We start from the raw sequence: 13,492 nt of genomic DNA, 5'->3' as shown, positions 1-13,492 counted from the left end.
TTTTGTATTTTTAGTAGAGACGGGGTTTCTGCATGTTGGTCAGGCTGGTCTTGAACTCCTGACCCCAGGTGATCTGCCCACCTTGGCCTCCCAAAGTGCTAGGCTTACAGGCGTGAGCAACTGTGTCCAGCCAGGAACATGGTATTAAAAAAAAAAAAAAAAAAAAAAAGAATTTAAAGAAATCTTATGTAAGGCTGGATGCAGTGGCTTCCGTCTATAATCCCAACACTTTGTGAGGCCAAGACAGGCGGATTGCTTGAGCTCAGGAGTTTAAGACCAGCCTTGGCAACATGGCAAAACCCCATCTCTACACAAAATACAAAAAATTAGCTGGGCATGGTGGCACACGCCTGTAGTCCCAAGTACTTGGTGGGGCTGAGGCGGGATCCATCACTTGAGTCCAAGAGGTCTAGGCTACAGTGAGCCAAGATCGCGCCACTGCACTCCAGCCTGGGTGACAAAGTGAGACCCTGTCTCAAAAAAAAAAAAAAAAAAAAAAAGATTTATTTTGGCAAAGGTAAAATATGCTTGCTGTATTGATAATGGACTGGGTACAATGGCTCATGCCTGTATCCCAACACTGTGGGAGGCCGAGACAGGAGGATCATTTGAGGTCAGGAGTTTGTGACCAGCCTGGGCAACACTGCAAGACCCCATCTTTACAAAAAAAGACAAAAATTAGCCAAGTGTGGTGGTGGTATGCACCTGTAGCCTCAAATACTCAGAAGGCTAAGGCAGGAGATCACTTGAGCCCAGAAGTCGAGGTTGCAGTGAGCAAAGATCATACCACTGCACTCCAGACTGGGCAACATGGTAAGACCTCATCTCAAAATAAAAAAAAAAGTATTAATAAATAAATATGCTTGTTGTTTTCACTGTAGAAAACTTTCATTTTGAATAGTATTTCATTCCAAGAGAGCATATCACCTCTTTAATATTTACATAAGAGTTTTAAAACACAAGGAAGACACTTTACAATGGCTTCATGTCTGCTAGTCCCAGCCTACTGTCCTGACTCACTTCGAGAATCAGAACCTCTCTGCCCTTTCCCAGGCCTTACCTCAGATGCCTTCAGGTTAATGTACTTGAGGTAACAGTCATGGAGATCGAGATAACGACCATATCCCTCTTCATCTGTGAACTCCACCAAGTCTGAGGGAATCAGATACATCAATGATTCAGTTTCTACAGACCACTCTCTTGGACTTACCTTTCCAAATGGACTGTGTGTTCCTAGTTTCCTGAGGCAGCACTTCACCCAAATGTCTTCCCTTTGCTCACAATATAACCTCCAATAAGTTAAGTGAGATCAAAAATGAGTTTTCTCTTACAAGGTAACAAGGATTGACTCATTTTAGTATTGTGAACTAAAGTGAACAATCCTTGGCTTTCCAAGCCAGTAAATTTGAGGTAGGAGAGAACAAAATGAACATTTTGCCCAAGACCAACTTAGGATGTCACTCTAGCCCAGAAACCAGCAAAGACAAAACCAGCAAGAAATCCTGGCTATAAATATCTCTGAGGCCGTGGCTGCAAATCTGAGCTGTCATTAACCTGTATTTTTGCTGGTGCTGAATGAAATTTTCGCCCCTACTTACTTTGTGCCTCTTCACTTGGATTCTCTCGAGCCTTCAGGAGTTCCTCAAATTCCACTGACATTGGCACACAGATCTGAGGGGAAAAGTAAAAGCTCAGGTGGATTTTTCTTTTTGCTTTTGAGATGGATTCTCACTCTGTGGCCCAGGCTGGAGTGCACTGGCACAATCTTGGCTCACTGCAACCTCTACCTCCCGGGTTCAAGCGATTCTCCTGCCTCGGCCACCCGAGTAGCTGGGACTACAGGCACGCACCACCACGCTTGGCTAATTCTTGTATTTTTAGTAGAGACAGGGTTTTGCCATGTTGCCCAGGCTGGTCTCAAACTCCTAAGCTCAAGTGATCTGTCCACCTTGGCCTCCCAAAGTGCTGGGATTACAGGCATGAGCCACTGTGCCTGATCGCAGGCGGATTTTTCAATGTAAAAGTTGCAAGATCACAGAAATGAAATACACAGAAAGTTGGACTTCTGATGATTTATTTGGCCTTGATTTTTCACTAGGAATCTACTACTGTTCTCCAATTACCTTGTTTTTCCCCGCTTTTTTGTACTGTTTGAGTAAAACCCACTAAAGTAACACATGCTCACAAAAACTCAAAAGTCCACCTTTATTAATTCTCCTGAGAACAGGTGACCACTGTTAACAGAGCTTTTGCTATGCCAGTGGTTCCCAAACTTTGCTGCACATTAGAATCACCTGGGGGAGTTTTTCTTTTTTTAAATCCTGATGCACCTGATACCAATTAAATCAAAGGAGGGCAGGTATCAGTACTTTTTAAAGATCCCCAGGTGGCTCAAATATGCACAAAGTTTGGAAAACAGTGCTCTATGTATTTAAATATATGTATTTGTACAAGTACATTCATGCCTGCATAGGTTTTTGTTTTTGTTTTTTTTAACATAAAAGACTTGCGTCTGACATTTAGTATATCTTGGGCATCCTTCTAATCAGTTATTTAAGCATTTATTCCTCATTACCTTTTGACCATGGCTGGAATAAGGTTAACACATCAGAATGGTATTCATTTATTCTCCCTTGGTTAGCAGAAGACCTCATTCTCTATCCTCCAAGGGGGCTATGTGTGTGAGGGTCCCTTCATTTACCTCCGCACTATGTATTGCAATAAACAGCCTCTATTTTTTGCTGTTTTCAGTCTCTTCCTTTTTCTCTGTGCTCCTTCAAATAAGTATGCTTCTCTGTCTTCCCCAATACCCTCCTGTTTCTCCCCTTCTTTTTCCTACCAGACTTTTTTTTTTTTTTGACGGAGTCTTGCTCTGTTGCCCAGGCTGGAGTGCAGTGGCGTGATCTCAGCTCACTGCAACCTCCATGTCCTGGGTTCAAGCGATTCTCCTGTCTCAGCCTCATGAGAAGCTGGGATCACAGGCGTGCACCACCATGCCCAGCTAATTTTTGTGTTTTTAGTAGAGAGAGGTTTCACCATTTTGGCCAGGCTGGTCTCCAACTCCTGACCTCAGATGATCGACCCGCCTCGGCCTCCCAAAGTGCTGGGATTACAGGCGTGAGTCACTGCACCTGGCTACCAGCCTTTCAAATGCATGTTCCATACTCCATACTTCTACTTCCCCATTACCCATCTTTACCTTGTGACCAGATTTCCATTCATACTACTTTAATGAAGCAGCAATCCTGGCAGTTATCAATCAATAACAGTTGACACCATGACTGCCTTTCTGAAACTCTCTTTTGCTTAACTTCAGTAAGGCAACACCACCTGGAGTGGTCATGTGACCTTTCTGATGGAAGCCTTCCCAGGCCCTTTTTCTCTTTACCTTATTATAAGTGAGCTCCAGGGCATATGAGGGCCGGGCGCGGTGGCTCATGCCTGTAATCCCAGCACTTTGGGAGGCCGAGGTGGGCGGATCACAAGGTCAGGAGATAGAGACTATCCTGGCTAACATGGTGAAACCCTGTCTCAACTAAAAAATACATAAAATTAGCCAGGCGTGGTGGCAGGCACCTGTAGTCCCAGCTACTCAGGAGGCTGAGGAAGGAGAATGGCGTGAACTCGGGAGGTGGAGCTTGCAGTGAGCCGAGATCATGCCACTGCACTCCAGCCTGGGCAACAGAGCAAGACTCCATCTCAAAAAAAAAAAAAAAAAAAAAAAAACGACAGAGTTAGGAACACAATTTATTGGGGAGAGTAATTTCTGTGAAAGATAAAAAGGAAGAGAAAGTAGGATTAGGACAGGATAGCCTAGACCACAATGCAGATTGGACAAAATCTTGACCAACCCAATGGGGAGCCATGGAGCAAAGATTATTCATCAGAGGAGTCTCAGAGTGGACCAAATTGCTGGGCCCTAGTACCCATACTGTGCTCAGTCACTGGCTGGGAGCTGCCCACAAAATGTGGCCTTGGCTTCTTTTTTTTGAGACAAAGTCTCACTCTTGTCCCCCAGGATGGAGTGCAATGGCGCAATCTCGGCTCACTGCAACCTCCACCTCCCAGGTTCAAGTGATTCTCTTGCCCCAGCCTCCTGAGTAGCTGGGATTACAGGCACATGCCACCATGCCTGGCTAATTTTTGTATTTTTAGTAGAGGTTGAGTTTCACTATGTTGGCCAGGCTGGTCTTGAACTCCCGACCTCAGGTGATCCACCCACCTCGGCCTCCCAAAGTGCTGGGATTACAGGTGTGAGCCACCGTGCCCAGCCGGCCTTGGCTTAAAAGCTGAGGGGGATGCTGAAAACACTGTATTGTAGGATGTCAGCTAACTATGGTCCTTGCAGCTAAATGGCAAGTTCTTTCTTGAAGTGCATTTGAATAGCACATGTCCAGTTTCCTTTATACCTTTCCTTTAGTATGCTTTAAGGATAGGTCTGGAGAAAATACTTTTCTGAGGACATACCTCATTTGGGTGCTTCCGGTGGAATTCCTTTATTTGCTTGAGTCTATTATAGAATTCAGCAAACTCATTGGGTCCTGAAATGGCATTGAGCTCCTCCTTTCGTAATCTGCAATTTCAGGAAAATTTCAAAGAAGATAGAGCACAAAGTCAGTCCTCTAACCATGGCTCCTCAGAAGCACTAACTCCTGGATTAGCTGTGACTGTCACTTACCCATCCTTATCATCATACAAATCCCTCAGGTTCCCACTGACCTCCATATACCTCTGAAAGGCAAATACAAAACCATCAGAATGATGCAATTTGCACAACTGTAGAGCTAAGCAAACAACAAGGGTTCTCCAGTCAAAGCCCAGGGCAACCTAAAGAGACATGGATATGAGATAGTCTTAACAGTTCTGTGCTTCCTAGTACCTTTAACAGCCCTGATTCCTGGTTAGTTTTTTAATAGCCCTTTAACAGCCTTGATTCCTGGTTAGTTTTTTAAGCAGGTCGATTGGAAGATTACCTAAATGATACATTTAAGGGGTGGCTCCTATCTTTACATACCACCGATGCCTAACTTCCCCTGTAACAGACTCACCCTCTTTGGCTAAATACTAGTTCCCACCTAACATCCTCAAAGATAAAGATGATATTCACTATTTCAAAACGCTTGACTGAGGAGTAGGCAGGCTAAATAAACATTACATAGGCTTCGTTTGTAGTCAAAGTATACTAATTCAGGATGGTACAGGTACATAGTCCCTCCTCCAAAACTTTTGGGACCAGATTTGTTTCAGAATTTGGAATGTTTAAGTTCAAAAGAGGTATCATATATTATGTAACATCCCTAGTGGAATCTGGAGCACGCAGTTCTGCAGTAAACCTCATACCTTATTTACCAAGTGGGATAAATTAAAGACCATAAAAAGCCTATCACAGGTTCGGGCCAGGTTTTACTGTCAAGTGAGATCAGGTCAGATTTTGACACCAAATAATCACCCAAGGGGAAAAAAAGAAAATCCTTGGTTTTCAGAGTATTTTGGGGCTGAGGGCTTGTAATCTGATAATCTCCTGCAAATCAGAAGGTCCAAGTAGGTCTTTTATTCCTTTTTAAACAGGTTTCAAACATACACAAGAGTAAGGAACGTAGTAAAATGAACCTCCATTTATTCATCACCCAGTTTAAAAATTTAAATAGCATCTTGTTTTTCTTTTAATAAACTGAACTATTACCAGACAAGTGCAGTTTAGTAGTCCAAAACGCTTTAAAGCAGTATCCTGGGAGAAAAACACTAACGTACGGGGCGTGTTGTGTGTGTGTGTGTGTGTGTGTGTGTGTGTGTGTGTGTATATATATATATATATTTTTTTTAATTTAAGGGAAGGATTGTAGCTATGCACCTGAGTCATGGACTCTTCATAACTATTGTTTGCACATCCAAGGGATACAGGATGCTGTAAGAACGGGCACGTGTAAGCCGGCCGCGGTGGCTCAAGCCTGTAATCTCAGCACTTTGGGAGGCCGAGGTAGGTGGATCACGAGGTCAGGAGTTCGAGACCAGCCTGACCAACATGGTGAAACTCCGTCTCTACTAAAAATACAAAAATTAGCTGAGCGTGGTGGCGAGCGCCTGTAGTCCCAACTACTCCGGAGGCTGAGGCAGGAGAATCGCTTGAACCCAGGAGGCGGAGGTTGCAGTGAGCCGAGACCGCGCCACTGCACTCCAGCCTAGGCAACAGAGCGAGACTCCGTCCAAAAGAAGAAGGAAAAAAAAAAAAAAAAGGGCACCTTTCTGATTAATGAAGAATGCCCAAGAGTTCCCCATTCAGAGAACTGAGGAAGCACCCTCACGTTCGGCAGCCTGTGGACATCTGTCCAGGCAGAGAGCCCGCGACTGGCCAATCCGGTTACCTTTGGCCAGGACTCATGCTGAGACACCGCACTTCACTTCCCCTCTCTTTTCCCGCCCTCGCCAACCCAAAGAGAGGCAGACAGCTGGGCACTCACATCTTGCATGGCCCGAGTGCGGTGATCAGAATTGATCTGGTCCCGGAGCTGAAAAAACAAACGGTGACACAAACGCCGTTAGTTTGCGTTCTGGAGTAGAAAAGGCCGCCCGAGGGCGGAGCTTACCCGCTCAGCTTTTACCAGCTGAGGCGGAAAGGCCTCTGGGGCTCTGGACCCCGGGAGGAGGTTACCAAGACCGGAGCTCGGAGAGGGAGCCCGGAGGAAGGCAGGGGGCGGAGCGCGGGGAGGTTCTGAGGGCCAAAGCAAGCTCTCAGAGGTCAAACACGGGATAGAGGCTCGTGCTCCTGCCGCAGCCTCTGCTCAGGCCCCACTCACCGTGGACTTCTTGGTGAGCATCTCTTTAGCCATGACGTCCATGAGCCGTTCCTTCTCCTCATGATAGCGCCGCTGCTGCTCCAGTATTGTCTCCATCTTCCCTTAGTCGCGGCCTCTCAATTCAGACCACCAACACGGCCGGAAGCAACTCCTGCCGCCCAGCGCGCCTGAGTCCCCACGTTGCGCATCAGGCTGCACCAAAGTTCCGCGAGTGCCGGAAGTGCCCCGGGACTTAAGAAAACAGGAGCACCACAAGGAAGGCCAGTCCATGTTATGGAGATGGCAACAGTGCCACCTGCTGGTGGGAGGTGTGGTGGAGTGATGCCGAGAGGTTCGCAGATGCCTCCAGGGGGCATAGGAAAACCCAAGAACCTGAGGTTCAGCGGACGGCTTCCTGTGGCTTGCTGGGGCCGGCTTGGCGGGCAGGTATCCTGTGTGGACTGCGCGAGCAGTTGGAGTGCGGATGGGAGTTGGGAAACCGGAACTTGAGGACGCAGCTTTCAGCATAAATTATGAGAACGTTTTCTCTTTCTCTGGACCTCAGCGTCTTTCTCAGGAAAATGGGAATAGTGGGGTTTTGCTGGTGGTGTTTTTAAAAAAATTCACATGTGAGGCCGGGCGCGGTAGCTCACGCCTGTAATCCCAACACTTTGGGAGGCCGAGGCGGGCGGATCCCTTGAGGTCAGAGGTTCGAGACGACCAGGCTGGCCAACATGGTGAAACCCCGTCTCTACTAAAAACAAACAAAAAACAAACAAACAAAAATTAGCCGGGCGTGATGGCAGGCGCCTGTAGTCCCAGCTACTCCGGAGGCTGAGGCAGGAGAATCGCTTGAACCCGGGAAGCAGAGGTTGCCGTGAGCTGAGATCGTGCCACTGCACTCCAGCCTGGGCGACAGAATGAGACTCAGTCTCAAAAAAAAAAAAGAAATTCATGTGTAGAAACGACTTGTCTATCGGCAGCGAATATGTTAAATAAAATATTGTGCATCCAACGAGATCAGGAGATCGAGACCATCCTGTCTAACACGGTGAAACCCCGTCTCTACTAAAACTGCAAAAAATTAGCCGGGCATGGTGGTGCGCGCCTGTAGTCACAGCTACTCGGGAGGCTGAGGCAGGAGAATCACTTGAACCCAGGAGGCAGAGGTTGCAGTGAGCTGAGATCATGCCACTGCATTCCAGCTTGGGCGACAGAGAGAGACTCCGTCTCAAAAAAAAGTAAAATAAAATAAAATAAAATACTGTGCATCCAAGCAGTGGAAGACCAGCTGTGAAATGACATACAGCCTTAAAAAAAAAATTCTGTCTATATATCTCCACTTGTAGGTAGAGAAATGCAAACATGTCCATGTGTTCATATGTTCACAGCGGCATTATTCATAATAGACAAAAACTGGATGCAGCCCAAGAGTCCATTAACTGGCAAATGGATAAAGTGTGGTATATCTATACAGTACAATGGAACATTATTCTGCAATAAATGAATACTACAATGATGAACCATGAAAGCATCATGCTAAGTGAAAGAAGCTAGACAGAAAAACAACAGTGTATGTCCAGATAAAACGTCCAGAACGGTGTTAAAAGAAAAACACTGGTGCTTGCTATGGCAGCACATATACTAAAATTGGAACCATACAGAGAAGATTAGCATGGCCCCTGCAAAAAGAAAAAAAAAAAAAACACCGGTTATTACAGCTTGGTCTTTGCCTTATTTGAACACGGTTTGCATAGTTTGCCATGTTTGATTGGCCAAAACTCGGTGATTGGCAAAGAGTAGGCTATGGTCTGTTTACAACTCCATTTAGGTTATAGTTCACGATGTACAGAGAAACCTTTAGGCTAAATTTAAAATATGTAAGGAGGCAGCTTTAGGCTACAATTGAGTTAACAAAGGCAAATCTATGGAGGCAGAAATATGAGTGGTTGCTTGTGACCGCAGGTGAGATTGGAAGTGATTACAAATGCGCACAAGGAATCCATTTTGGATGGATAGAAATGTTCTAAAATTGGATTGTGGTGATAGTTGCATAACTCTATTCATTTTATTAAAATTAATTGCTTTGTACTGTTAAAAATGGGTGAATTTTATGGTATATAAATTACACTTCAATAAAACTGTTAAAAACTCTGTATGAACTCATATGGAGAGATGGCCACACAAACTGAAAAAAGCTAGATGCACAAGTGTGTATAAAAATAGATGTGCAAAGAGATTATTTCTGTAAGGATATCCAAGTAACAGTAAACAGTGGTTGTTCCTGAGCAGACAGCCTTGGATATCTGATATGGGAGATTTTTCTTTGTATACACCCCAAGCACAGCATAAAAAGTTATTCTTAAACATACTTTTTCAATTTAAAAATTAATTTAAAACTGAAAATACATATGTGCACATTTATGTTTAACAAAAAAGAACGAGGAGGACATAATGCATTACATTATTAGTAATTTACCTATTGTTCACTTTTTTCTTTTTTTTCTTTTTCTTTTTTTTTTTGATAGGGTCTCTCTCTGTTGCCCCAGGCTGGAGTGCAGTGGCGTAATCATGGCTCATTGCAGCCTCCACCCCTGTGGCCCCCACAGGTGGGTGCCACCACCCTGGTTAATTTATTTTTTTCCCACGCAACAAAAGCCACATTTAAAGTTTTGTTTTGGGAGTCTCGCTCTGTCGCCAGGCTGGAGTGCAGTGGCGCGATCTCAGCTCACGGCAACCTCTACCTCCTGTGTTCAAGCAATTCTCCTGCCTCAGCCTCCTGAGTAGCTGGGATTACAGGTGACTGCCACCACACCTGGCTAGTTTTTGTATTTTTAGTAGAGACGGGCTTTCACTATGTTGGCCAGGCTGGTCCTGAACTCCTGACCTCCGGGTGATCTGCCTGCCTTGGCCTCCCAAAATGCTGGGATTACAAGTGTGAGCCACCGCACACCAAAAAACTGCGAGGTTTTTTGTTTTTTGTTTTTTTTGAGACAGGGTCTTTCTGTGTCATCCAAGCTGGAGTGCAGTGGCACGATCTTGGCTCACTGCAACCTCTACCTCCTGGGTTCAAGCAATTCTGCCTCAGTCTCCCTAGTAGCTGGGATTACAGGTGCGTGGCACCATGCCCAGCTAATTTTTGTATTTTTAGCAGAGATGGGGTTTTGCTATGTTGGCCAGGCTGGTCTTGAACTCCTGCCCTCAGGGTGATCCGCCCACCTTGGCCTCCCAAAATGCTGGAATTACAGGCATGAGCTACCACACCAGGCCAAGGTTTTTCTTTTCTTTTGAGACAGGGTCTTGCCAAGCCGGAGTGCAGTGGCACAATCTTGGCTCACTGCAGCCTCGACCTCCTGGGCTAAAGCTATCCTCCCACTTCAGCCTCCTGAGTAGCTGGGACTATAGATGTGCGACACTACACCCTGCTAATTTTTGTATTTTTTGTAGAGATGGGGTTTTTTGCCGTGTTGCCCAGGCTGGTCTCAAACTCCTGGACTCAAGCGATCTTCCGGCCTTGGCCTCCCAAAATGCTGGGATTATAGGCATGAGCCACCAGACCCGCTGTAATGTTTTAAAAATTTTTACTAGAGATGAGGTCTCATGGTGGTGCCCAGGCTTGTCTGCAACTCCTGAGCTCAAGCAATCCTCCTGCCTTGGCCTCCCAAAGTGCTGGGATTATAGGCGTGAGCCACCGCACCCAGCCCAATTTTTCTACAGTAAACATGCATTACTTTTTGTTTTTAAAAGTTTGAAAGCAGGCTGGGTGCAGTGGCTCACGCCTGTAATCCCAGCACTTTGGGAGGCCAAGCTGGGAATTTCGCTTAAAGCCAGGAGTTCTAGAACAGTCTGGGCAACATAGCAAGACCTCATCTCTACAAAAAATAAGAAAATTAGCTGGGCTTGCTGGCACTTGCCTGTACTCCCAGCTACCTGGGAGGCTGAGGCGGGAGGATCACTTGAGCCCAGGGGTTCGAGGTTACAGTGAGCTATAATCATGCCACTGTACTTCAAGCCTGGGTGACACCCTGTCTCAAAAAAGAAAAAAAAAGTTTGAAAAAACGGAGGCTGGGCATGGTGGCTCACGCCTGTAATCCCAGCACTTTGGGAGGCCGAGGCGGCAGATCACGAGGTCAAGAGATCAAGACCATCCTGGCCAACATGGTGAAACCCCTGTCTCTACTAAAAATACAACAAAATTAGCTGGGCATGGTGGCGCACGCCTGTAGTCCCAGCTACTTGAGAGGCTGAGGCAGGAGAATCACTTGAACCCGGCAGGTGGAGGTTGTAGTGAGCCGAGATCGCGCCACTGCATTCCAGCCTGGCGATAGAGTGAGACTCTGTCTCAATAAATAAATAAATATAAAATGGAAATAGTGACCTGTGTTTTGCCCACTCATGAGGGTGTTATGGGGATCTTATTTGTATATCGGAAATTTAAGCAGGACTGCCAAGCTTAGGGAAAGGACCCAGTCACAACTCATCTGGGGCTTTTCCTGGGACATTAGGAAAGAGGTAAAGTAGAAATCTCCATTCAGGGAGTGGGGAGACTCAGCAAATGTTTTTTGTTTTGTTTTGTTTTTTGGGGGGTATAAACTTGGAGAGCTACTGTATTTCTTGAATACGAGATGCCATCAAATGTAAAACTCAGTATTATTTTATGCTTTACTAAGGAAGAGAGAAAAAATTGTCAATTAAACAATGACACACCTTTGATTATATGTCTGGGTTTCTTTTTTTTTTAAGACGGAGTTTTGCTCTTGTCCCCCAGGCTGGACTGCAGTGGTGCTATCTCGGCTCACTGCAACTTCCATCTCCGGATTCAAGTAATTCTCCTGCCTCAACCTCCGGAGTAGCTGGGATTACAGGTGCCTGCCACCACACCCAGCTAATTTTTGTATTTTTAGTAGAGGCGAGGCTTCACCATGTTGTCCAGGCTGGTCTCAAACTCCTGACCTCAGGTGATCCACCCGCCTCGGCCTCCCAAAGTGCTGGGATGACAGGCGTGAGCCACTGCGCCTGGCCTTGATTATATGTCTGGGTTTCTAAGATGTTAAGTCTGAAAAATGTTTGTATTGAAATAAATCAAACAATTTTGTAGCTGCACATCTCTCACTTCCTGTTAGGTGGGTGGACCGCCTTACCACCACCATCCTCCAGTCACTGTGTCTCAAACCTGATGCCTTCCTGCCCCTAAATGTTTCTTCATCCCCACTCCAGGCAGCAAGTCTTGCCTTTTCCACTCGAGCTGCTACCTGCTGCAAGATGTCTCACCCGGACCACATTACGCTAGCCTCCGAACCAGCCTGCTCATCTTACCCCTCCACTCCATTATTCATGCTGCAGCCAGCATGATCTGTCTACAACTCTGCTCATCACAGGCCCCTGCTTAAACAGTTCCATAGGCTGCATTTCCTGCAGGGTGAGGTCTGTGCAACTTGGCATTCGGCTTTTTAGGACCTGGGCTCTGCCTGCCATTTTACTCTCCTGGCACTTCCTCCAAATGGAATTACTTGCTACTTCCCCAAAGCACCGTATGTTCTCAGGCCTCCAGGCCTTTGCGCCAGTTGTTTTCTATGCTTGGACTGCTCTTCCTCAACAAGTATTTACTGAACACATAGTAAGTGCCGGGAGCTGAGAACGAGAGCGGGGAGCAAGGCAGGCAGGATCTCAGTCCTTAGGCTGGTGGGAGAGAGAAACAAATAAAACCGTAAGCATATGTGGTAATTATTAATTATAAACACACGTGGTAGGCATTCGTAAAAGTTTGTTGAAAATGTCGGGGAGGGAACTTAAGAGGGCGGGTCAATAGTTGCAGCAAACCACCGTGCACACGTATACCTATGTAACAAACCTACACGTTCTGCACACGTATCCTGAAACTTAAAGTAAAATTAAAAAAAAAAAAAAAAAAAGAAAATGTCAACCATGGCTTCAGAAAGCGGTTAGAGTCCAGGATCTACCAGTGACTACCTATGTGACTTGGGGCAGCTGACTGCAGGCGTCTCCACCTCTGTGTAATGGAAGTAATAATGCCCGCCCACAGGACAGGAGGAATTAATACGAGATACATACAATCTGGCGGTTTCCGACGGGCCGGAGGGGCTCTCCCACTCCAGGGCGCCGAGGGTCCGCCTGCCCAGGGCCCGGCCCCGCTGCAGGCAGCTGTGGGCGCCACTGTGTGCGCATACCTGCCCCGACAGCCGGACGGTCGGCCGAGCCCAGACCGCGGCAGCCAGGGTCTGGGACAAGGGACGTCGGACGCCGGGCGGGCGAGGGGAGCGTCGCCCCGCCCATCTCCCCACTTTGGGGGACAGCCCCCCTCGCTCATTCCCGCCTCCACCCTTGACTTGAATCACTGTTGGCGGGGGGTGGGACGGGGGACGGGGCGTGACCCATTCATGCCGGGAATCGGATCCAGATGTTCCCGCGGCGTGTGCAGCTGCATCCTTGCCTTTTTTGGCAAAAAACGTGCGGCCGCGAGAGGATCCTGGGCCGCCCTTGCTAATCCTTGGGAAGAGGGGGAAGGGGGCTGAGAGGGTCTGGGCCCAGACTGGGGATCGGAACCAGGTCCTTGCTCTGCGGGCTTTGGGCAGGGCTTTTGGCGGAGGAGACTATTCGTACCAGCCAATTAAGGAACCCCACCGCCACCCTGGCTTTCATCTGGAACCTCCCCCAAACCCCTCCCTTCCCTACATGAGGGAAAAAGCCCTCTGCCAGCA

General features: G+C 46.9%; 1 protein-coding gene and 1 pseudogene across 3 annotated transcripts in view; one reads left to right on the top strand and one right to left on the bottom strand.

Annotated features, from left to right (window-relative positions):
- SF3A3 (splicing factor 3a subunit 3) overlaps positions 1 to 13,073 on the bottom strand; it is a 38,153-nt gene extending 25,080 nt beyond the window's left edge. Inside the window, exons 1-7 of one of the 3 annotated variants that reach the window (XM_054671216.2) lie at positions 12,846 to 13,073; positions 6,795 to 7,527; positions 6,459 to 6,506; positions 4,679 to 4,731; positions 4,468 to 4,573; positions 1,599 to 1,671; positions 1,061 to 1,152 (exon numbers count right to left, since the gene is read on the bottom strand). In XM_054671216.2, the coding sequence (XP_054527191.1) occupies positions 1,061 to 1,152; positions 1,599 to 1,671; positions 4,468 to 4,573; positions 4,679 to 4,731; positions 6,459 to 6,506; positions 6,795 to 6,890 (468 nt within the window). In that variant the 5' untranslated portion in view covers positions 6,891 to 7,527; positions 12,846 to 13,073. Of the gene's footprint in view, positions 1 to 1,060; positions 1,153 to 1,598; positions 1,672 to 4,467; positions 4,574 to 4,678; positions 4,732 to 6,458; positions 6,507 to 6,794; positions 7,528 to 12,845 lie in introns of those variants that run through there. The other 2 variants (NM_001246453.1, XM_016932447.4) reach the window with 2 other exon arrangements.
- Positions 8,394 to 8,490, top strand: LOC112207032 (U6 spliceosomal RNA; annotated as a pseudogene).
- Positions 13,074 to 13,492: the final 419 nt, after the last annotated feature.

This window comes from Pan troglodytes, chromosome 1 (genome assembly GCF_028858775.2).
Source record: "Pan troglodytes isolate AG18354 chromosome 1, NHGRI_mPanTro3-v2.0_pri, whole genome shotgun sequence".
Taxonomy (NCBI): domain Eukaryota; kingdom Metazoa; phylum Chordata; class Mammalia; order Primates; family Hominidae; genus Pan; species Pan troglodytes.
Note: the sequence above shows the minus strand (reverse complement) of the source record. Positions and strands in the feature narration are given on the sequence as shown.